The 25882-nt window shown below is 41.1% G+C and overlaps 1 protein-coding gene across 7 annotated transcripts; it reads right to left on the bottom strand.

Annotated features, from left to right (window-relative positions):
- Positions 1-511: 511 nt before the first annotated feature.
- acacb (acetyl-CoA carboxylase beta) lies at positions 512-24431 on the bottom strand. Of its 7 annotated transcripts, none has more exons than XM_040155901.1 (54): positions 24296-24431; positions 21104-21677; positions 17786-17918; positions 16923-17061; positions 16620-16729; positions 16461-16542; positions 16257-16355; positions 16035-16144; positions 15802-15912; positions 15481-15690; positions 15209-15379; positions 14918-15079; positions 14658-14821; positions 14181-14331; positions 13992-14095; positions 13820-13901; positions 13584-13729; positions 13334-13484; positions 13094-13228; positions 12682-12828; positions 12390-12578; positions 12167-12267; positions 11959-12047; positions 11711-11835; positions 11505-11618; positions 11229-11342; positions 11048-11137; positions 10838-10956; positions 10256-10279; positions 9516-9656; positions 9300-9399; positions 9099-9206; positions 8910-8966; positions 8311-8352; positions 8003-8218; positions 7680-7835; positions 7193-7396; positions 6903-7058; positions 6697-6819; positions 6332-6601; positions 6098-6195; positions 5853-5973; positions 5639-5749; positions 4946-5089; positions 4726-4846; positions 4536-4632; positions 4310-4406; positions 4073-4208; positions 3796-3973; positions 3540-3652; positions 3265-3419; positions 2964-3134; positions 2383-2519; positions 512-1808 (listed from the first exon to the last, which is right to left on the bottom strand). In XM_040155901.1, exons 2-54 carry the CDS (start codon positions 21655-21657, stop codon positions 1682-1684), a joined length of 7305 nt encoding a protein of 2434 aa, XP_040011835.1. In that variant the 5' UTR covers positions 21658-21677; positions 24296-24431; the 3' UTR covers positions 512-1681. The 7 variants fall into 7 exon arrangements, with proteins under 7 accessions (XP_040011835.1, XP_040011834.1, XP_040011837.1 ...); XM_040155900.1 differs by having other exon boundaries at positions 24046-24352; XM_040155907.1 differs by lacking the exon at positions 24296-24431 and adding an exon at positions 19311-19360 and having other exon boundaries at positions 513-1808; positions 21104-21172.
- Positions 24432-25882: the final 1451 nt, after the last annotated feature.

Here is a 25882-nt window from a genome sequence, read left to right on the forward strand (position 1 = left end):
CTGGTGATAATTTAAGATGTGGCTGTAAGAAAAAGTATGTAAGTCTTTAAATATCTAGCTTTGCCAAGCAAAGACTCAAAGCCTGTATGAGTACAAGGACTCTATATGGAGAAATACATGTAAGTTAGCATCCACCAGTTTTTGTACTGTTCACTCTGTGTTTTAAAGCCCTTCAATACTGTAGCTCCCCAACTCTTGTCTGTTGTATTGTGCTAGACATTATTGCTGTGATGTTTTATTTATATTTATAAAAAGGCAGCTGGAGAAGGTGATGACTCCATCAATCTTTTGCTGTATATATTTGAATGTTTGAAATTGCTATCGCCACAGAAAAGCTTTTTTTGACCGTATTTACCCGCTTCATTCAGAAATGCAAACATGTGCCAACACTTTGAGTAATTCAGATTGTACACATTATTCTTCTATACACTGTGATTAACATGCCTGAAAGTCAGATGTATATTATGTTCATTGACTTGACCATAATAAAAATCAAATGGGTAGATAAAAGAAGCTTCTTTTGCCAAAAATATATCAATGACATTTATTAACAACAGCCCTTGGTGGAATACCAGACATTGGAAAGAATTTATATACATTCAAATGAAACGTCATGTTTGATATTTCTGGTATTCTGATCAGAGGTAAGGCAAATCAAGACATCACCTGGGGGACCACTTTGGCCATTAATGTCCACCTTTGATGAAACCTGAGTCTTAAGAATTGCTTCTTTATATCTGGGACATACCGACAAGAAATAAGAAACTCAAAGGTATCACATTCAGTGTCACACTATCTCCTATCATTCATACCATTATATTTAAACACACAAAAACAAGACAGCACTGATAAAAAAAAAAAACTGAACGTGATAATGAAAAAGATGCACGACTGAGTCCAACATCAACAGTGAAATGACAAATACAACTGCACTAAGGATACTGCTGTGTTAGAAAAATGTAACCTGCTTCTTAATTTGCATTTTTGCAGTACAATACTGGTAAAAATGTTATATTTTTTAGTCCATGCCGAAATGACAATGAAACTTTAATTCACCATTTTACTAGCTAAGAAATGTGACATTACATTATTTTCTTTTGTTTTATTTGAATACTGACCAAAGAATTGATCAGTTGTCTGAGCCCATTTTTACGTAAACTACAAAGATGGACACAAATTCTCTATTTGATATCTTTAAATAAACGTGACAACCAGCACCTAAATATGAAGTCTCCCATATCATGAAGCTTGTATAACTCTGACCTCAACAGACTGCACAGAGCCTATTGAGACAAATTTTAACACTGACACACCGTTGTGTACAAATACAGCTGAGTGAAATGTGATTTACAATCATAGTTTGTGAACCAGAAAGTTCCTGGACTGAGCAGCTGAAAACACTGAGAGCTTAACACACAAATGGAAAACACATCGGTGGAACACATTACGACATCCCTGCAAGGACATGTAGAGCACTTTAGTGGTTTTGTGATCATTGAGGAATAAGTCACTTTTTGCATGTGTGCACTGCAAAGAATTACCCCAGCAAAAATCCTATGAAATCACACACTTTTTTTCCCCTTTAGCTTTACATTTTCCACTCCTTTACCTATACAGTACAATCAACTAGCACAGAGCTTTTTGTTCTCTTTAATATTGTAACCTGATAAAGCCCCTCAGCTTAACTGGCACTGGTGCTGTCCATAGTTGCGAGCAGATGCAAGAGCTCAGCCCTCTGGGACGGAGTGATTTTCTGGCTCATGTGGATGATGCAGTCCATGGCTACGTCAGGGTTGGCCTGCACCAGGCTACAAACACAAGAGGAAAAATTATAACACAAACACAGCTGTTAAAGATGATGACATGACAGGTGAAAATGTAGAGACAGTGAGACTGGTCTGAATTAGCTTCAATGTAGGGCACTCAGCAGTCAACTCTTCGTACTTTGTTCTGCAATTTTTGCTTGTTGTTAAAGAAAATAAGACTTTCAGTGGCCTGTCCCCACTGTCCTGATATATCGGTAACTCACTTTTGGTTGCCGACCACCATGATGATTCTATCAATATTAAATGACTGTGCTGTACCCAGCGTGTATCCCAGTGAAGTTTCAGTTATAAGCAGGACTCTGGGGACCTCTTTGATTTATTTGTCTTTAATGCTTCAATGTGAACACATTTGGTCAGCAAAATTACAACTCTACAGGCAATTTTAGCTAAACATGAGTGAAGTGATAAAGTGACTCTGACTGAGTCACCCAGTTATAATGAAGCTCAAGTTTCACCTTCACGGATTCTAAGATTTATTAAGCTGTAAAACATGGACCATGCTATTAATGGTCCAAAAAATGTATGTATGTGTGTGTGTGTGTGTGTATCTGCATACCTGCGGATGTGTTTCAAGGTGTTTTCTCGTTTCAAGTACTTGACATTCTGTTGGATAGCTGATCGAGTGCTGTCCTCCTTGGACAAATGCTTCTCAAGCCACTCAACTACTGCTTGGTTATTATCCCAAAGGTAAGCCTGGGAATGCAAACAGACACCTTTAAATCTCTAATCAGTTACGTTTTTAAACAATGCAGTGCTCAGAAATAAAGACTGGACCATGATTTGTGATCCACAGCCTAAAACTGTCACTGGATATTGATAAGACAAGCAACAATTAGGCTTTAACCTTTCAGGTCTTTTAATAGGTCATGATTGCCGATCGTATTCAGAGTCACATACATGGGTTAAAAAAAATAAGAATGACTTCACAATTGTCATGGCAGATAAATATACAGTACCAGACAGAAAAACCATCACTCTTCAGTGCCCATAAAATTGAAAAAAAATTGTCACTCAGTTTGAAAAAAATTTACCCGTTAGCTCTGCGTCAGGTGCACTGCTCTATAGACATTTATCCCCAATGTTTATACTGCAATTTGGGCATTAGCAGAGAAAGTAACTCTTGGTGTTGTCAAATACCTTGACTGTTCCCTCTGTCTCAACGAACCAGCGTCGTAGCATGGACTGCATGTGACCGTCACTGAGGTCCTTGTTGGCCTCCAGAATCTCACATTTCACCACCTGCTCCAGCAGGAGGCGACGCAGACGCCAGTAGAAAAAGGTACGCACATTCTTCCAATCCAAAATATCCTGTCAAGAGGGCATTGTAAAATATCTCATAGCACCATAATTCTGCTCTGCATGCAGTTTTATTTTCTGCACCTAATGTTACACACATTCCCTAACATAACATCAGTGTGTTTGTAAAGTGTTCACTCACAGTGATGACACCCTTCTCCTGCATCCTCCCTGGGGTGTCGTGGAGGTCTACAAACTGCACTGCCACCTGGTGGTAGATGGGCAGCAGGAATTCCTCCCTTGCCTTGAGCTTCGACTCCAGCTCTCTGCACTGTTTGTCAGACAGCTCTGGGGAAGCTGATGAAAACAGAGGAGCTCTGAGTCACTCGACGGTTATGAAGATCACAGCAATATTGCAATTATTAAGATAATAAGAAACTACAAATGGTTGTATGAGTTGAGATAAAGAGCTTTTACCAAGTTGCTCAACCAGAGTAGAACAGACTAAGTCTAGCCTTCTCATGGTTTTCAGCAGGTCCTTCCTCCTGAATTTGATCTCCACTGTACCCTCAGCTTCCAGCACACCACCTCTAGACAGAGATAACACAACAGGGAGACAAAAAGAGACAAACTTGTAATCACACACATCTGTTGTTTAGGTTGGAAACACTATTTTGTAACAATTGAAATTTAAAAAAAAACAAAAAACAACAACATTGCTGCACTCATGTACCTGCTCTCCCTGTCAGCATAGAGCTCCATACACAGTGGGTTGATGGTGGGGTCAATCACCACCCAGGAACCTCCTCTCAGCTCAGCATGCGGTGGGATGTACACCAGCACCGGCTGGCGGAAACCATGAAGGGCATCCACAATATAGGCCCCAAACTTTAATATCTGATCATACATATCTAGGAGAGAAATTGGCAAAAGAAGAAGTTATTTCATAATTAAACCAAAGTCTCGTATGTTATGCAGTCTTTCTGCAAAGTTTAGTATTCATCCTATACCCTTCATTCCCCCAGAGAAGCCCCTCCAGTTGGCGAACACCATGAGAGGCAGACGTTCACGGTTGAAGTCACAAATGGCCTGCGCTGTTTTAAAGGCTGAATCTGGAAACCACACCTGGCCAGCCTGCTGCAGAACCTGACATGAACGCACAAAAAAACAAAGGCAGAGGTGAAATGCTCTTCTAATTAGAGTCACAGCCCATTGTACGACATAAATATGGTGGGGAATTTACTCACTTTAGATTCTGAGTCCAGGTTGGCTGGATCCGCCGGGACAGTCAACTCAACTGTGCGTGTTTCAACAGCTATAACACCGAGGGGGATTCCTCCTAACCTGTATTCATTCAACAGCATTAATAATCAGTGTTTGGTGAAAGACAGAAGCAAGTGTAAGGTTTAATAATCATTTAGCATACATGTGAAATATTTTGCAGGTGTGTACACGGACTGTAAAAATATTTACCGTGCTCTTCCCACTACTACCGTCTGAGCCCACGACCCCATGAGTTCCATGAAAGAGCCGTAGTCGAAGAATCCACTCTGCCAGGCGCCTCTCACCGCTAATGACAGCAATGGAGAATGTTTATAACAAAGAAGTTTTTTTGGTTTACTAATGAAGTAAAAAATTTCAGAGTTTAGATCATGCAACTCACTGAGGTGAGGTCTCCCAGCCAGCATCCACCGAGGGTCATACGGCGTTTTTGTAGGAGTGAATTCTATCTCTCTGTCTATTGGATCTGTAGTTGCAATAACAGGCACAGGGGAGTGTGTGTTCTATGAGCGGAGAAGAAGAACTGTAGTTAGTGATCTGGTTCAGTTACCGTATATCAACCTGGATGCAACACTACATGAACTCCACGCATTCAGCTGAACCTTTGGCATGTAGGAGAGCCACTGGAGGATGGTGAAGACGCCCTCAAAGTCATCTGGCACAGTGGTGTGAGTGACTCCATTATTGTGCATGATCTGGACTCCTCCCAGCTGGTTGTTGGAAGTGTAGACCTCTCTGCCCAAAACCTGTACAGAAACATGGACTTAGATGACCAACGTGATGGAGTCCTTTAATGACCATGGCTAAATTTGAATCCGCCTGCAACATTTTATTTTAGGAACTCAAGTTTTACAGCTACAATAAGCAGCTACTGTTTGTTTTGACCACTTCTTTCTGTGGCATACCTGGCCTCATGTCCCTCAAGCTGCTTTTCCACCAACTAACCCTAACCCTAACCCTAACCCATCTTGAGCTACAAACTTTGAAGCAGCCCCTAACCGGGCTGAAGTAACCAGCATCAATAAAGCCCACACTTACCGCTTAAGAAGACAACTTAACTAACTCCAGTTTGCTTTTACTGTTGTATTTAACTGCTCCAAAATCAACCCACTACTGGCTACAAACACAGCAGCAGTGATGTGCACAGCAAAATATCCTAAACATCACTGAAAAGCCATTGTCAGGCAAACAGGCATTTACACACAGAATCACAAAGAAAGCAAGACTGTCCAGATGACAAAGTCCTATTTATTGTATATTCATGAAAAACAACGAGATGGGTTAAAACAACACACCTTGTTCAGAGCACCTGCTCCAGTCAAGATAATGTGTGAGTTCTCCACCTGGATCACTCGCTGTCCCAAACGGACCAGATAAGCTCCAATTCCAATAGCGCGACACGTCACCTGCAAGAGAATAAAGTGGCTCAAAAAAAATAAAAACAAAAAAGTAGAAAGTCCCAGAGAAGTTGACTGGCTCTGGCTGCTTGTGGGGGAGTCATAGTCTCACCATACTGATTGTAATAATCTCCTCATAGGCCTGAGAAGATTCTCCAGCGATGGTGCCAGAACCTCGCAGGTTCTCAACACCAAGGCCCTCATCCTTCCCGATGATGTCAGTGATGATGTACCTGTAATGGATGGGCACGTTGGCAAGATCACAAAAATCTCTATTATCCCACAGACAAAAGTTAAGGGTTTCATATGTATATTTCAAATCAGCTGACTGTGACTTTATAAGAATAAACATTGTACCTGGACTCTCCACCTTCCTCTACATGGTGACAGTGAACAGCATTGGTGGAGCTGATACGTGTGTAGTCCTGAGGTGTCAGGTAAAGGTACTTGAAACCCTGCAAAGATATGAAAATAACTTATAATATAACTCATAATATGAAATGTCTGCACATATGTATTGCCATTCCCTGTGCTCATTTCATCTACTACCACAAAGTGCAAATGTGGTGAGAAACATATCTCAGAAGTCACCTTGTAGGGGTCATTGGGGTCAATCCATGCCACCTGGAACATGTGTTTGATTTCTTCAGCGAGGCCGATGCGTGCTCCACTGTTGGCTGCAATGTAAATGCGGGGGATGCCCTCGGCGCGAGCCAGCTCAGACGCCCTGAGGAACAGCTCATCCTCCTGAGGACCAAAGGAGCCGATCATGTGAGTGATGTCATTACAGATGACAATGATGTCTCTGCCCTCCGGGTACTCTGGAGTCTTCATCTTCATCCTGAAGGCGACCATTCCCACCTGGTGAAGAGTGGTTATAGTGGTTATCAGTATCATCACTCTGAGAAGGACTAAATCTGTAGTAGTTAATGTAAAATATCTAAAAAGCATCCTACGTCATTGTCTCCAGGCAGACGGTTCATCTGCACCAGTCGACATTGTGGGTCCAGAACCAGCTCGGTGCACATCAGCACGTCTTTAGGGCATTTGTCCCCTGGACCCCACAGCTTGAACAGTGCCTAAAAGAATATTTTCGGTCAGAGTCAGACACTTTACGAACATCAAAGACAGAAATAAGTCTAATGCAGTGAGTCAGCAGTACCTGTCTGAACATCTCGGGGAAGTCATAGACATACGTAGTGCCCAGAGTTTGAGCCTGGAAGCGTTTGGCCTGCAGCAGGTCTTTGGTCACATAGGGAGTGTTGATCAGCATGTCATGCAGAGGACCTTGCTTTTCTCCATATGACTGGAACATTATCTGCAAAGGCAAAGATGATGAGCTGAATAACGTAATTCATATGACTGTGAAAAAGCCATCGAGCACACAGAACAAATCCCCTGCAACATAACACAAAAAGCTTCAAAGAGGCTACCTCAGTCCACTGTCCTCACCTGTCCAGAACTTGGTTCGTTGACCTCCTTGTACAGGCTGATGTCCAAATAATAGCCAGATTCATTAGTGAGAAACAGACGGATAGGAACAGCATTCCCCGTTGGCGTCAGGCGGATATTGATCTTCAGCTCCGCCTGCAGGACCCGCAGCTTCCAGAGACGGCTGCCATAGCGCATCACCATGGATCGGACAGACTCCTCAATCTGATGGTGCCCACGAAGAGAAAGAAGATGTTAAAGAGATAACCAAGTGTTCAAGCCAACATCTACTGTTAAAAGGGTAAAAATATTTATGGGAATCATACCTTAGGTATGGACCAAAAAGATGTGAAAATATATAGAAAGTCGATATAAACATAATAAAAAACACCTCTGTTTTTCTGAAGATGGAATCAAATTAACATGTATTTTGATAACTGCAATAACACTATGGTAACACTAACATTAATAACACTATGGTAGCGTATACAGTATGTGCTGGACAGACTTTAGAGGGGTCCATGATGACAGTTGGGACAAAGTTGAGGAAGATGTGGTTGCAGTCTGTCCGGACACTGGTGTTACTGAAGGCAACCTCCAACTCATCCATGGCCTCCAGTAGAAGACGTTCTCCCTCATTTTGTAGGTATTCAAAGGAGGCTTCCTGGTTGTGTATACAGAGAGATTTAATTGCATGTTACTGCAAGCAAACCCCTAGAAACATTGCTATCTAATATTCTTTACTAAAGCCATAAATAAGCTTTTCACCTTGGAAAAAGTTGGTTTTTTTTTATACAGTTAATAAGTTTACCTTCCAGTTTACCCTCTTACCTTTGTAATGAGATCTGAGTGGCGGATGATAGCTCGGATGAAGAAGCGGTAGTCCGTGACTTCAGCACCCTCCTGAACACGAGCAGCACCTAGGTAGAGGTGCATCTTGTGGTTGGCACAGGGAACAGCTGTCAGGTCAAAGTTCCTCATGCGGTTGAGCTCCAGCTGAAACGCTAAAGCCGGCTCAAGATTCCGGTAAATACGATCCTCCTGGAACTAAGGGAAAGTACAGAATTTAGGGGGGTCATCATCTCCTAAGACAGAAACATGTAGGCTCATTAACTATATTCAGATTGCTAACAACTTACCCCGTCTCTAGCTCTGAAAGTGAAGAACTTAGGAAATTCTCTCTGTCAAAATGAAATTCAAAAAGAATAATTAATGAAAGAGCAACCAAGTGTATTCTAACGCAACCATATTTTATTAAAAAGAAAAAAGAAAAAAAAGGAAAAAAGAAAAAAAAGGTATACGGCCGCAGTATGCAGTGTTACTTTTAGCTTATAAAACAAATAACTGACTGGGATTTGGAGAATATGGTACATAAACAGTTGAGAGAGGACAGCTATGCTAGGAGCAAACTATCTACATTTTTTATTAAGTTTTTTTTAAAGCGTAGCCAACCAGTGGTATAAAGCAGCACAAAATTTAATACTACATGTATTCATTCTCTTAGTTATCAATTTTAGCACAGTAACAAGTACAAGTTGTATGTGTTTTCACATGAAGGCCATCTATGATCTACATACATTCATAAAAAACACATGTTGAACTTTGTTAATAAGCACGGAAGAGAGAAGAGCCATTCATTGCTTTATGGAGTTCTTTCAAAAATAATATATATGAATGAATGATAATAGTGGGCCTAATGAAAATCATTCACTTGCTGATATTGTTGTTGCAGAATTACCTTCTGTGCAATCAAAAATGTGATTCTCCTGATTCCACACTCAAAGAGGATTGCTTTCTGTAAAAAAACAAAAAACAAAAACAAAACAAATAAAAACAACATCATTTTCATTTCAATAATAAAAAAACTAAAACAATATCTCACATTCATAAAAATCAGTCATGTTTTATCTTAGATCTGGAAGCTGACCTTTGACTGGGCAAAGGCAGTGAAGGCTGTGACCAAGGCATCATCATCCTCTGTGTCTGCTATTTTTATGGACACATTAATGATGTGGATTGGGTTCTCCTTCGTATTCTGTACGGGTTGGAAGAGAAATAGATGGCTGCAGAGACACAGATGAAAACAGCCTTTTTACTCATAAGCCAGTGACCCTTACACAGCCCTCACCTTGAAGTTCTCCTCCTCATAGAGACTGGAGCAGGACTCTGAGAACGGAGCACTCTCCAAGAGTGGTTCTGCAAAGCTGGAGAGAACTTCATCGAAATTCCTGCAAAAGAAAATGACACACATCAACATGCAAAAACTTATTTTTACTTTTATCTACATATCTTTGCCATAAATAAACAGGGGAGAAAGGAAAATGATCATCAAGTTAAAAGTGACCTTCTGAAGTCGTCAAAACAGTGGAAAGCCACCATGGCGCCCATGCGCTGGCAGGGTGGAGATAAGGCTCCCTCCAGGAAGAGCTCACTGCCCTGCCGCCTCATTTTAAACTGGCCTGATCCATTCATTGGCACAGGAACCCTAAAAAACAGAGACACTCACAGGCTGTGACAGCAAGATAGGACCACTCAGTGATCACATAGAAAGCTTTTCTTTAGCAAAAACACTGAAGAGCCAAGAGTACAGTGGTACAGAGAGCAATTAAAGCAAGTCTGGATGTTCTCATGTATTTACATTATAATTACATACAGTTGATAGGTACATTTCATGTATTGAATTGAAGGGGATTATGAGTTGTTGTTATCAAGCACAATTGTTATCATCTCTGATTAAGAGTTCCAAATCAAGAATCAAAATCTGACGCTGGAGAATACAGACTGCCCATTCGGTGGCAAATCAATAAATTCTCAGGCTTTCAGTTTTTAAGAGGTACATTAAGAAAATAAAGGATGTACCTCTCAAAAAGCTCAGTATTGCTTTGCGAGATGCAACAAAAAATATGGAGAAGCTCAGCTAAACAGAGAATTAGGAAGGACTTGTTAGAGGAGTCCTTAAGCGAATGTTTCTGGTTTCACAGGATGGAAGGAAAAAGCAACACAGTGCATCCAGCATGCATTGCTGTGAGACATACTGTTCACACAATCGGGAGGTTTGGCTGGCCAGGAGGAGCTTTACTCTACCTGTTCAGAGTAGGGCTGCTCCCTCTGAAATAAGATGATTGACAGGTGAGTATTAGCAGTGGATGATCAAACTGCATCTCTACCTCAAGGCATCATGATTGGATTAAAAGACTGTTACGCTTTGCACATTCACTTTACTGTCCAGTGGGAGAAAACAGTCTGCATTAAGAGTTAGCCATAAGCAGTTAAAGGAGTCATTTATAGATGGCTCTGCACCTGTAGCCCTATACTAAGGGTGAATATGAGTTATACTGATTCATGTTCAATGATAAATCAGGCCAATGTAATTTGAAATGATGGCTGAGGGCTGAGGACACTTGATTAATGTTCTTAAGGCCTGGATTTCTTTATGTGAGCCTGAAAATGAAGTATTTCTATAACAAGTTTGTTTATTCGGTTTAATGAAAAACTGCTTAGCCAGCTGAAGCCCACTCTGTCATCAACACAAGTTAAAGGCAATACGTGTCCAGTTTTGGTGGTGGTAGTGATTCACTATTTCAACTGAAAAATTAGACAATAATGTTTCATTCATCTGCCGCCCAGGAGTCTTTGCAGTGCAGTTTAGTGAAGGCAATATGTTACCTGTTCGGATGTGATGATGGCAACATAAACTGAAAGTCTACAGCGCACGTTCCATCCTGCAGTTGGTGATGCTGGATGCTATTTAGCTCATAGGCGATGTAAGCTCTGCGCACATAAACCTGAAAGTCAAGACAGAAGTCATTATCGCTGATTAAGAAATAGAAAAATGCATAAGAAAGAAAGCCTTCAGTGTGAATCCACTAGACATACCTCCAAGGCAGCCATGCATACAACTTGATTGGAGTGATAAAAGAAATTGGGCAAAACATCGAAAATGGAGGTTTCAGAGAGAATGAGTTTCTGTGGGAAATGAAAACAAGTTAGCATTCATTTGACTTTCAGGCTGCTAAAAAATGATGATCACCATGAAATGTCTCCACACAAGGCTAACCTTCAAGTTTTCTGGGCAAAACTGGTGGCCATACATGTCAATGGCTGACTGAAAGATGGACTCCACCTGGTTGTGTCTCAGTTCGTAGGATGGTAAATGGGAAGCAATCAAGACCTATGAGACATTTACAAATATACTAACAGCCTATGCAGATAGAATAATCTGTGAGGCAACTGTGCATAATTTCTTAAAATTTAAGAAAGTCTACATTTTGGATGAGACTCAAAAAATATCACTCAGATCGAAAGCATCTAAGTGAATTGCCAGTTGTCTCACCTGTCTGGCTCTCAAAGCCACCTTGGAGTTCTCCATCTTGCTGAGCTGTGTGAGTTCATTCAGAATAGCCATCAGCTCATCTGCCAGGGTGGAATCCCTTCCGCACAGGTGGTCCTGTAGAAAGTCAAAAGACACACATCACATCACATCACAAAGATTTCATGTAGAAAGAATGGTTAATGTGTCCACTTCAACGAAAGTCTTACTATGAGCATTGTGACCAGGATGTTCTTCTTGGAGACCTGGGCATGAGAGAAGATGTACTCCAGCACAGAACTCATGTCAGGTTTGTGCTGCTCTCTCAGGTTGATAACACACTTGTCATAGTGAGCTGTTTGGGAAAAAAAAAAAAAGAGGAGGAAAAGTATTTCAACAAAAGCTCAACTGCGGTTACAATAAAGAAAACGCCTTATTCAGAGTTCTTTTTCTAAAGCTGAAAGAGTATTAACATCACCTTGCTGAAACTGCATCTCTACTTGCAGGTAGTGCTTCAGCAGATCGAGAACCACAGACTTCATATAACCACGGATTCCACTGCGGTACCTGAACAGATAGTGTTCAAACATGTGTCAATCAATGCAATACCAATATAATTCATATATGTTATTACTGCTGCACAATCTCCATTTGACCAAAAAAAACAAACAAAAAAAAAAACAAACCTCTGTACTAGCTGTACAATACTTTGAGTGTTCATGAAGAAAACCTCTCGGTCAGCCTTCCTCTGTAGGGTCGCTGCATGGCTGTCTAGAATATTTGCAATCTGGAATAAGAAGGGAAACATCATTATAATATACTGGCAAGAGAGGTCGTTTGTATTCAAAGAACGTGCTAAATGACACAGGCACAATTTTAACCAGTACTTTGTTGTTGAATGGCTTTTACCCTTTGACTGGGGAACTGGCAGAGGACAGAAGTGATGTTGCTCGCATACTGAGCCATGACTTTACGGATATCTTTCTCGACGCCAGGTGGAATACGACCTGCCACGCTGGTCATGATCTCTTGGAGTTCCAACAGTGGCAGGGAGGGGTCCCTTAGAGTCTTCATCAGGGTAGCCACCCACTGTTTCAGCTGCAGAGATGAACATGCAAACACAAACATGCTCATCAAGTCAATAAAACTTACTGATGTCTGTGATTCAGGAATCTGTAGAGGCAGGAGGACTGTTATGTACCTTGCTGCTGAAGTAGGGTTCTTCAAGGCAGTACCCATCCATGACTTTAACCAGGTTTTCGAGCACACTGTGGAACACCTGGTGAAGCTTTTCCCCAACCATGGGCAGCGGTTGTTGGGGTGGAAGTGTGGCCGTGTTGAGCTCCACCTGTGACAGGGGGATGAGATGGGGAAAGAACAGTGTCCATTATTATCTGGAATTGACAACGAAAACAGTTATAACGTGGGACATAAAATAGAATGTTTTTGTTTTCCAACCAGAACAACAAACAGTTAACACTTGCAATATAATATTTGAATAAGATCTGAACATCAGAATATTGTTAGAAAGTGGTATAAAAAAAAAAAAAAAAAACATGGCACAGTTAAGAGATACATTTATGAGCCTTAAAAAGTGATTTGGAATAATCTACCCGATGTACACTGCTGGGGTTGTCCAGGTCCATATGCGCCACCACACAGCCAGGCTCAAGTACTGCTCCAGGTCTCTTGACAAAGTGGATACAACCAGATTGCTGCACAGTCAGAGTCATCACCATCTTCATCACCTGAATCCACAGCACCATCAGCCAGTCAATGAAAATAGTAAAAAACACGGCATGCTTCATGAAATCATGGGCATTGCACATTTTACCAAAACCTGTCGAAGTCACCTCAATCTCAGCATAAGTGTCTCCTGCAAAAATATGACCTCCATCCTCAACCACGTACTGCAGCAGCTTGCCAGCAGAGGGCGACCTTAGCACTGTGGGATCCTTCTCCTTCTCAAATACACAGGTCTTGTTGCCAACAGTGATGCGGTAGCTGTAGGATTAAGTATTATTAGAAATTAGTAAACAGAGAAACCAAAAGGGAAAATAAGCAAAAACGATTCACCCAGATTGCACACGGTTGCAGTCCCACCTGTCTACTTCCTCTTTCATGTAGGTGATGTGGCTGTTGCCATCGTAGGAAAGCAGGAGGCCTCCATCACTCAGTCTGTGGACATCTATTTCAATGTTGGAGCCATTCATCATGATCACATAAGTTGTTGGGGACTGGCGAGCCACCTGCAAGCAGCATCAGTGATAATTTATTGATTAAAAAAAAGGTAAGAGGTTGAGTAAAGCGAGGAACGTGTAAAGGAAAAAAGCAGATACCTTGAGGCAGAACTTGACTCCTTCATATATTAAGTCCACGTTGACAGAGTTGAGGAGACTGGCTGCAGGCAGTACCTGGCCTCTAGGTGTGCAGCAGATAATGTTCTTAAAAGTCAATTATATGTGAATGAGAATAGTAGTGAGACATTAAGAAGGGACTGTGTCTACTGACCTTTCCAGGGAATGTAGGTAGTCTGACATGCTCTTTCTGAAGCTCGCATCAGCAACATGCAAAGCCCCACAGACAATACCCAGCATGGTATCTGGTCTCTCTGCCTGCATAAAGAGCATGTGGCTTAAATTATCCAATAAAACAAAGAAACTACACAAAAGGCCTGGCATCAGGTCTTCAAACTTTTACCTGCACTTTCTCGGCAATGAGGTGATCCAGCCAGCCGGTGTCAATGTCATTGTTTCTGAAGCTTTCTGTTTCTAGTAACTTAATGAGGTATTCAACTGTTGTCCTGAAGTCACCTCTGATGGACAGCTCCTTCATTGCCACCACCATATTCCTGAAGCATATGGCAAATATTACACCTGATAAACACATGCATCCTGCAAGAGTGAGATATTATCATGTTTTAACTAAAGAATTTAGCCTACATTTCCTATCCTTGAAAAGAGAATAATAACATCTCTTGAATAACACTGACAAATGTAAGGTAATTGCATTGCGTAATTGCGTTGTAAAAGTATATTGCATTATTCTCCTCTAAAGTCATGGGCAGCTACAACATTAAGGCAGATTTACATTAGTGCGTGTTGCCTCAGAGTTGGAACCCACAAGCTGGAATTGCTAAATATCAGATATTATGGCCTTATCGAAAAACAGGCTTACGAAATGGCTTCTTCACGGTTCTCGCCCCAGGAGAAACAGTGTCCAAACTGTGAGTCTGCAAATTCATGCAGGCCACCAGTCGCGCCCACACTGAAATAACCCCACACGTTTTTACTGCTGCGGAAATTCAGCTCCTGCACGGTGCCAGAGCTGGGCTTGAACCCCTGTGAGTTATGGCACAAGGATGACAAGTGAGAGATGCAAATTAAAAGTATGTAACAAAACCATTTGTTTTGAGTGTTGATGAAATCGAGCTCTACCTCATCAGGGTTCTCACTGGTGATGCGAACAGCTATGACGTGCCCTCTTGGACTTGGGATGCAGTCTGGAGTCTCAAAGTTAATGATGGTGTCGCCCCATGGAGTTTCTCCATAAAGCAAGCGGATGTCTTTAATTCTATGAAGGGGGACTCCCATCGCAATCTATTAGAGATGAAACACTGAGTTATAATAGCAGGATTTAATCTGTATCTACATTCTTCTTAGGTGCATGAGGAATAATTTTCTTCCTGTTGGTATTATTTTACTGAGTGTCCACTGACAGAGGTTTACCTGAAGCTGGGCAGCAGGCAGGTTTACATCTCCAATCATCTCTGTACAGGGATGTTCAACTTGCAGGCGAGGATTCAGCTCGAGGAAATGGAAACGTCCGTCTTCAGAGAAGAGATACTCCACGGTACCTGCACTCACATAGCCCACCATCTTGGCCAGTCGCACAGCATACTGGCCCAGAGAGAGAGAGAGGAGACAAAATGTAAGTCTCAGCCAGAGAAGCTGAGTTAATTAGGGTGGGAAAATAAATACATGCAGTGATGTAAACTAACCCGTTCCATTTGCTCGAATGTTGAGGGAGCAGCTATGGTGGCGGGAGCCTCCTCTATGATCTTCTGGTGCCTCCTCTGGATGGAGCAGTCTCTTCCAAACAGAGAGATGGCATTTCCATACTCATCAGCCAATATCTGAACCTCGAGGTGTCTCGCATGCTGAGCCAACTGCATGATGAAGATGGGTGAGCCAGGTACCTCTGTCTGTACCTGCACTCGAAAAAAGTTAGCAGTACGAATTACATCAAATTCAACTATATAAAGTCAGGGCTAAACTACATAGAAATCAGGCATTACGCTGTAAAATGCAGTAATACAAACCTGTCTAAAGAAACTCGGAAAATCCTCAGAACTTTCTACTTTCCGGATACCCTTTCCACCGCCACCCTCGGATGCCTTGATAACAACTGGATAACCAATTCTCTCAGCTCCCTGCAAAGAAACAACACATGAAATATAACTTAGCAAAATATACTTGCTTGAAGGGAATAATTTTAGGAAAAGAGTAGCAAATGTGTAGATATTAATCTGATGGCTTTGCTTCGAATGCTTACTGCCAGGCCATCATCTACATCATGAACACAGCCCTTTGTGTAGACCTCCGGAGGAACGCTGATGACATTGCCCAGACCTTGGTCCTCCTCTGCCCAGTCCACTCTCAGGCCTGGAGCACAATGACACACCCGGTAAGAACATAACAACACTGCCAAATGTTGGACCCATGTGCAGACAGCACAATATGTCCTACTCCACATTATGTGAAGGTAACGCATCACCTGATCCGCTCCATGGTAGCGTGGGAATGTCAGCACTCTGTGCCACAATGGATGAAGCCACCTTATCCCCTAGAGCCCACATGGCCTTACTGGACGGCCCTGACAGAAATGTTAATCATCATTAAATAATGACATGTGACACAGGTACTAATGAACCAAATTAAACTAATGCAAATATTCTGTCTTCAAATTCATTTAATATACCTAAGAATGATATCCCTGCTTTGTTCAGGAGCTCAGGCAGTTTGGGATTTTCTGAAGCATGGCCCCAACCGGCCCACACAGCCTGTAAAGGGTAATACACAAAGAGATTTGACTCAGAGGCCACAGAACACAGTTGTTTAGATAAACAATGAAATGTACCTGCACTGGGATTCTTTTTGCAATGTCCACTATCAGCTCGACATTGGCATAGTTGTTATTGTTGGGCCCACCAGGTACAGGCACATAATGGTCTGCCATTTTTATGTATTCTACGGGGGAAAAAAAGAGCAACACATAACAGTTGAATATTTATTCAGTAAAGGTTCACAGGGCGTCATGGTCAAACAGTTGACTCTCAGTTAAGACATAATTTCTAGTATCTTCCTCTCACCCTCACCCAGATAACAGCTTGGTGATAACTGTTGGGTCATAAAGAATGATAAGTATCAAGTTTACAATGACCTGCATTAGCTTTCAAGTCCTCAGGGGTTACCATGACCACAAAGCGGATGGTTCTCTCATTGCGAAACATTTCATAGGACCAGCGACGGATAGAACGCATACATTTGACTGCAGCGATGCCATTGTTAGCTATCAGCACCTGTAACAGAAACAGAAACCTCTTGAGTAGCCTTAAAGGTCCCATATTGTAGAAAGTGAAATTTCAATGCTTTTTTTTTTTTTTTTTTAAATTATAAAGCAGGTGTAGGTGCCATATAAATACTATGAAAGTATCAAAACCCTCAATCACAGCTAAATGTACACAGCCCATAATTAGAAATTGTGCCTTAAAACGAGCCATAGGACTTTTATAACTTTGTCACAACTATACAGTCACTTCTCTCAGCTATGTGCACGGCCCACCCAGACCCACCGTCCAACCTTTTGTTTTGTTTTTGTTTTAACTCTATTTAAAACTCAACACCAGTCAGTCATTCTGTCGCTGAGCTAGCAAGCCACAGGACAGAAAAATGTTGAGGAAGCGCTGCAAAATCGTTGGATGTCAGGAAGCCAACATACCATTGCACAGCCTTCCCAAGAATAGTAGTATTAGAGACCAGTGGCTGCTGTTTATTTTTTCTGAAATATCTGAGCATTTTAGTTCAAATTTGACAGTCTGTTTGGCTTATTTCAGCGCTGACTGGTGAGTTTTACTAAGCTGCAGTAGTAGGCTAAAATCTTTTACCTGTGGTTGGCCTGGCTATGCATAACTCAGAAAACAGTTGGCCAATCAGACAAGGGGGTTTAAATGGGTTTTGGTAATCAAAACTTCAAATATAACACTGGAATAGTTTAAAAAATAGAGGAAGGACTTTGATTCTTACTTTTTCGATGACACGGTTGCCACCAAATCGGGTGACAAACTCAGCAGGAGAGGCCACAGTGAAGTCCCTGTGGAGATCCATCTTTCTGTGTTCACGTCCTTTTTTCACCAAGTGAGGACCAGACATGCTAGGCCTGGAGTTGAAAGCTCAAGGTTAATTCCCTTCCGCAATAACACAGCAAAACACAGTTACCTTGGTGTATTCTGTTATACATTATATACATTAAATAACCCAGACAACCACAGCCTGCATATCATCCTCCAAAACATAAGACCCAAGCAGGCAAAACAGAAACAGACGACAGTGTCCCTCAATAACCATGGCGGGGAATAGCTAGATAACAGTGTCAATCGGGACCTGTTAGCAAACTACGTGACAATAACAAGTAAACAACAGCACTGAAAATCAAAAACTCAGGTCGAAGTTCAGCCTGTCTCAGCAACAGGCAGACACAGACAGTGGACTGGCCCATTTATTTCTGACCCTATCTTCAAATTACATTTAACCACTGCTATACACAGAAAAGTTTCATTTCTGCAAACAATTAGTGCCCGAAATTAGGGCTACGCTATCAGTCCAGGTGTCCCTTTTTATCAGTTGATCACCACAGCAGAGCCAATAAAAGTAAATGTGTCATCAGCATGGTGCATTCAAAAAGACTGCACCTAAGCCCAGTCATGCGAAAGATGCAAAAGACATTTTATATTATTATAAGTAATAATTGATAAAAACATATTATATAAAGATATTTCAAATGCACCAGCTGGGCTAGTATTAGTGAAAACTGGCTATTTATGTGAGTATGTTGACAGGAAACGGGAAACAGAACATCCACACTCTTTAAAACTTTGGTCTTTTCATGTCTGCTTAACTGTAATTAACATTGTGAAGTCCAAACTCATTATCAGATTTAATTTGATTATTTTGAATCATGTGGGATTTAGTGGGATTGACCTACAGCCTTCATGTTTAATGCGATTTTAAAAGATACCTATATTTATGAAGTACTGTACGGTTATTTCTACGTAGTAGTCAGTGATAATAATTATTGATTATTATTTAGTTCACTGGAGTCTACAAGTCTTCCCATGCTCTAAAAATCAATAATGCAGCGTCGTTGAGCAAGGAAATGAACCTCTTTGCTGTACTGGATGTTAAAGTCAATTTAATAATCTAATCACATAAAAAAAAAAAAATAAGCTCAAACTGTTGGCAAGATTGGTTTTGGAATCACAAGCTCCATTTTTATGCTAGAAAAGTGGATCAACTGGTTCACTGTTTGACTACAGATTCTATTAAGGTTAAAAGAGTAGCTACATCATTAAATGCAAAAGTAGTAAAACTGAACTTACTGTCGGGATTATTTTAATGTTTAAAATCCCTTATCATTATAAATACCACCATTATTGCAACACACTGAATAAGATACAACATTGATTACATTAAGACAACAAAAGCAAAGCATTTTTCCATGTTAGGCACAACTTGAATAAATGGTGCAATACCATTAGATAATTTTACATACCATTATTATCTGTTGGCTCATGTCCTGCTCATTCCTAAGTCTCACTGGAACTGCAACACAAGCCACTTGTACCTTCATTAGAAATTCTGTCCCATGTTAAGATATCACTGAGAAACAACCGTGTCGCATCGGTGAGCTGAATTGTGGAGTTGGAGTGCAATTCTGTCTGCGCTGACATGAACTTTAAACTTAACTCCTGTATTGTACAGTTAATTGAGGAAATACAGACCGCGCTCCGCTATTGAACTAGTTTTTGATAAACCTTTCTAGCTCCGTGTCATGTACTTTACAGCCACTTTCTGATCTTTTTCCAGCACGATGCATAATATGACAGGGTTAAATTTAACTAGACACAAAAAAACAATAGGTATCTATTCATAAACATGACTTGGGGACAAAGAGGAGTATAACTTGTCCTAAAACATGTTAGTGTACTGCTTTGTTACGACGCCACAAAGTTATTGTGTTCTTTTTACACTTCGCTCCTCTAGAGAGCTCAAATTGCAGGAGTGTTTTTTTTTAATTTCCTCAAACTTCCATCTGCCAAGACAGGCTCTGTACAGTTATACGACAGTATGGCCACACGAGCGATCCTGCCTGTTCAGAAGTCTGCAGAAGTTGCTGTGACATCTGCTGAAGTTTAGTCCAAAAAGCAACTTTGCATTACTTTTCGTTATTTCTGCTGCTCTGAGATAATGCATGTGAGAAATGTCCAAATAACAAACACTGCAGCCAAAGTATCAAATTACAAGTAACAGTATCAAACCTATTAATGGGACTTACCCTCGGATGTATTGGAACAAGTTGAGACTTTGACAACCGTTTCCCTCCATGATGCCTACCTTATTGTTCATTGTTACTTGATAGCAAAAAAATTTAAAAATATAAGACCAAAAAAAGAGACCTCTACAAAGTGCTTCCTCTCAGGCGCTCCCTCCCCTCTCCCCTCCCACATGTGCAGTAAAACATCTACAGATCCCCTGTGACAGATTACAGGCTGCTCATTACAGATATACACTCAGCAGAGGCCAAAACCAGCACAGAACGATTCATTCTACTTCATTTGTAAAAGAAAGCAACAAGGAACCAGACAAAATCTGTAGCCAAAGTTATGGACGTGAAAAGACCAAAACCTTCATGCACCCACATACAAACAGATTCATTTTCCATTAAACATTTTCTTTGAAAGGTACACAATCCTTTGAACTTCAGAAAAATGCTTCTAACGCTAAAAGGATTTTGCAGAGCAGAATCTCTTACCTTTCTCCTTTTCTTGATGATTCCCACAAATCCTGCTTGCACACATAACTCCAACTAAGCATGTCAAGTTGAACACTAAACAACTCCTCTGACCCTCCATCATATCACATACCAACACTGAGTATAAAATAAAATAACTATCCACAAAGCAGACCATAACAAAAAAAACAAAAAAAAAAAGAGAAAAAAATAAAAATTGGCGACGGATTTCAAAGTGTTTTTGTTTGTTCTGTTGTGACCTAGAGTCCCTCCACAAGTTTCAAAGTCACTGGCTGAGGCTCCTGTTCCAATAATAGAGCCGAGGTGTTTGGCGTGCGACAATAATATGGGTCAGCTTGATGCAGTCTGGAGATAAAGCACAGCTTGTGAAGACAGCGCGAGTAAAAGCATTGCTTCATGTCTCCAATGTGACCACTTGTTTTAACTCACACATTTTTGAGCAAATACATCCTCTGTTAAACCTTAAAAACAACCCAGTTCATATTAATTCAGACTAATAATTGTCGTGAGAGCTTAAATAAAAATAGTCTTACTTGATGCCTGAGGAGCTAGACTGCGGGACTGCAGAGGACTCCTGCTGAGGGGAAGATGGCAGAGCTGAGGTCGGAGGCTGAGATGCGCCACTCGGAGGTTTAGTGACCAGAGGTTCCTCGTCTGAGGAGTTGTCCTCTGATGCTCCGAGAATGAACTTGAGGCGTTCCCTCGCCTCGGGCCCCGAGCTGAGCTTTGGCACGTTGGTTTTGTATGGTTTCTGGATGGTCAGTGGCAACGATGGCAGCCCTGAATTTACCTCAGAGGAGGACTGTGGTGGGTCAGAGTCCACTGTTTCGACATCATGACCTGCAGAGGCACTGTTGGCCAGAGGACTGCCATTCTCACTGTGCGTTGAGGTAGTGGGAACTGATGATGGGGAATGTTCGCCTGGATGAGGGGCGTGTGTGGTGAGCATGTCCTCCTTGGCTGCTGGGGGAGCACAGCCAGACGGAGATTCCTCTCCTTTCATAGGCATTGCTACTGTCTTGGTATCAATCCTCCACAGTAGCAACAATATCCATAGGATAAATCCCAAAACTGCAAACGGGAGCATTCACAGACATCCTCCTGGTACTGCAACAAGAACAAAGTGGACATTACAATTTATACGAGAGATGAAAGTAACATCTACGCGTCATATGTGAGCCAAATTAAGAGGGAGCTCCATCGATTTTACACATCCAAGTCTGTTCACAGGTCCTGGGGAGTACAGCATACGTGATAAAAGTTACGTAACGACTTCTGTGGCTCCAGAGGGAGCTGTCCATAGTCTAATAAATTGCCGCAAGTGATGTCACCGGAGTCAGCATTGGTTGAGGCTGAAGACTAAAAGTTTGAAAATGAAACTACAGTACTCTATAGCCTGCTCCTCATCTCTGTTTGAGACTAGTGGCTTGAAATAACGCACGCGCATCTGTGCAGTTGAGTGTCTTGAGTTGAGTTGCACTGTGGGTAATGCAGGCACCAGGTTTTGATGAAGAAGAAGAATGTGTTAAATGAAAAAAAGATGATATCTCTCAGAACTAATTTTGATTAGGTTTCATTTTGCAAACTGCCAGTCATGAGTCCGATAATGTTATGGTAGTGCAATGCTAAATCAATGGAGTTTAAAAAGAACAGGCTCAGCATGGCGTATCTTTTTAACCACACATAAAATTGTTTTTGTGGCAAAAAAAAAACAGACTATTGTAAGCAGAGCCCGGGATGTTGACCAAGATTAACTTATTGCAGATATATCAGTAATAGCGTATGAATCAAGTAACTGTTTGATATTCTTGTATGTTTGAGCCTATTTAAAGCAGTGCCACTATAACATACATACATTGCACCACCGAGCAACGACCAATTTATTTTTCAGCCGTAAAATGCTCCACTCAGTACAACTCTTGGTCACAGTTACCAAACCAAATTTAAGTTAAGTGTTTATGTGATGTGTTTGTGTAAAAAAAAAAAAAAAAAAATTATGAATATTGCCCAATATATATCGCTATCTGAAGAGATAGTCGTAAGCTCTACAATATTGTTACCAGCCGACAATCCACTGTCAGTCAGATTATAATAACAAGACATTGTAGGTTTCTGCGCTTTTTCCTTGGCATTGGACTTACGTGAACTGAGAGAACATTATGCTTTGTAGCATTGCTCTCTGTGTACTATTCTAGTCTACATTTCTGTTGTGGTGGTGGGAAGGTCAGAAGCCCTTCCAGGACAGGGTAACGCTTGGTAATTTGAGATAAAATCTGTGGATTAGGCTCAACTCCAAAAGACAGAGAGAAAACCGATAGAAATCCTTACTTTTTTACCAGCTCAACCCTAATAGAGCGACATCTACGGGATACTAATTAAGTGCAGAAAGTCTCTCCTATTAAGTAAAATCAATCAAAGTCATATTATGAGCAATCATTAAAATTTGCACAACCATATGCACACTCTTCTTGACTATGAGTCTTGTAAATCAATAAATCAAGATGGCTAGGCAGTTTACTATGCCAGGACGGCCTAGCAGGGCACACTTCCCAGCAAGTGTCCATAAACAGCCTGTTGGTAACAGCTGACATGAGAGCCAATTGTGGCTGCTTCATATGGAGTAAAGGTCAACACTGGCGGAATGGAGGGTGAGGTGGGTGAGGAGGAAGCAAAAACATCCACACAAATAGCTCTAATGAGCATCTGGAGGTACCCAAATATAGAAGTAAATATAAAATGCAACAACATATTAACATGCAATCCAGATTCCCCATGTGAATCAAAGTCTGCATATCAAATAAAGAACAAATTATTACATTACATTATATTATATTATGTTAACAATTCAATCAGGAGGCATTTGTCCTCCGCAGCCACTTGACTTTGAGGCCTGACTGAATCAAAGGAAAGGCTGAGCCATCATTTTTCACATGAAGCACATTATTTTTACGTGTCATGTGGCATTTTTTTATGTCATATTATTAAAAAGAATTGCAAATGTTTCTTTTAAAAGCAATGAATACTTCCAGTAATCAACACTGCGGATTGAAATTAAAAGCTAGTTATTCCACTCATGAATAAAAAAGGATAAATTCAGTTAAAGTGTGTTGACTTTAGCTCCATGCTGACCTCAACCGACTGTCAAATGTAGAGGAAATGTCAACAGACCAAACGTGGATTATCACCTGCAAACTGAGCTAAATGTATAAATCCATGTGCTGTCCTTTTCTCACAAAAATTATCAGCTATCATAGCGGCGGGGGGGGACTTGAAGGTAAAGCAAAGCAGGATCTAAAAGAAAGTTAATTCTGACAGAAAAACTGGAGTTCAGTGCATTTTTTGCCTCCACAGCTGCCTTTAATGATCATACGTTAGGTCCATTTCTATCAACATCCGAGTTTCAAATGGTTAAAGTGAATTTTTACAAGCGGTGTTAAACTATAAAAAGTAAATGTAAAATGTAATTTACACTCACCACAACAGAGAAGAAGACAGCACCGACCTGTCGTTGTCAACACACACTCGGCTAGCGGGCTAGCTGCCAGCCAAGCCACTGATTATTTCTCATAATGTCCCGCTAGTCAGAGTTATCTTGAATTAAAAAACATTCTTCGCTGTCTATTTAACTCGACCGAAAACTCAAACTGCGCCCGAAGTGAACCACACCGCAGTTAGTGGTTTTAATAATGTCCGTGCCAGCAGAAGCAAATTTCTGAACCACCTACCACCAGACCAGTCTCTCCCGAAGAAGCCCCCCTTCTTCACCTCCACCACCTCCTCCTCCTCGTCGCCGGGATAGTAAACACGAAGGGGGGGGGGTTCAAGCTCCTAACAGGAAGAAGGAAACTCTCCGAAGATCGTTGACATACAAGAGTTTACGCTCTGTGGTTAAAAACATGGCTAGGAAGCAGAAACCAGTCATTTTATACGGGCTGCAAGTGGGCTGGCCCTGAGACCGCCGCTGCGTTCACGTAAAATGGGATTAATGAGAGTTGGTAAAGAGTCCCACAGTTTTGGCTTGCGGGTGTCTACGTTACCGCACAATTCTAGACAAATGTTTGACTCCCCAGTATATTATATAGCAATATATACATCAACTTTCTTTATAATTATTACCGCGAACGATGGACTTTGGCTGATATGAGGTGTGTCCATTTTGGTTGCCTTTTCAGACACTTTCATATCGTGTGTTGCAAATATGCATACGGAAGTTTCTATAAGCGCAAGTTTCTGGTCGTTCACATCAATATCAAGGCTATACTAATGACAGGAAACTATCATAAAGAAGGGCCTTAAAAGAAAAACAAACATGGATGCTTCATGTCTGCCAAAGTCCTCATTCAAGCTAATTACACCAACATTTAAAGTGTTTATTGTTATATTGTAAATGCACAGCATTTCTAACCCTTACACGACCAACTCTGCAATCGTGCAGCTGTCTTGAGTTGTATATCATATGAACCTTTAAAAGTTGTAGACAGGAATCCTGGACTTTGGATGATGTGAGGTATCCATATTTGTTTGTATTTTTTAGGCACCTGTGTATTATCAGTGCTGTATTCTGTGGGAGTTACTATAATTGGTGTTTTCTGACTCATGTCAACCTGAAATAAGTAAGTAAGCAGGTTTGTTTATGTCCAGTCTCACCTTTCAGTAGCAGATGTGAAGTGCTTCACAATAAAGCCAAGAATCAAATAAAAGCCAGAGCAACAGACATGAAACCCAGACATAAAGAAATAGGTAAAATATAGAAAGTATAACATGAGGCTTAATTATGACTGGGAACCTTGGATTTTCCTGAAACCTCCAATTCATCTGACCTGGCATTTGTACCTGAAAAGGCAAACAAATATGAATGCATCTTGTTGTTAAAGGTAAATTCCCCCAAGTTTAATGGATATGGTGTTATATTGTCAATAGACAGTATTTTTCTAACTTTCCAAGTGACTCTGCAGTCATACAACCATCTTGAGTTGTCTGATGACACACTCAAGTCGTGAACATGGGAATCTTTCCCATCACTACTACCCATGCCACCTGACATGAATGCAGCATCTGAGTGGCATATATCAGAGCTTTCAAAAAAAATCCCAAATTCACGTGAACAGTATTTAAATGTGTAAAACTGGTAATTACACTGTTTACATCTGATTTCACCAAGTAATCAGAATCAGAATCAGCTTTATAGGCCAAGTATGTTCGTGCTTAGAAGGAGTTCGGCTCCGGTTTCCAGTGGCTCTCAGTGTGCTTACACACAGTACCAATAACAATGTACAGGAAGATACACGTCAACATACAGCAAAAACAAGGAC

The sequence above is a fragment of the Xiphias gladius genome, chromosome 19 (assembly GCF_016859285.1).
Source record: "Xiphias gladius isolate SHS-SW01 ecotype Sanya breed wild chromosome 19, ASM1685928v1, whole genome shotgun sequence".
Taxonomy (NCBI): domain Eukaryota; kingdom Metazoa; phylum Chordata; class Actinopteri; order Istiophoriformes; family Xiphiidae; genus Xiphias; species Xiphias gladius.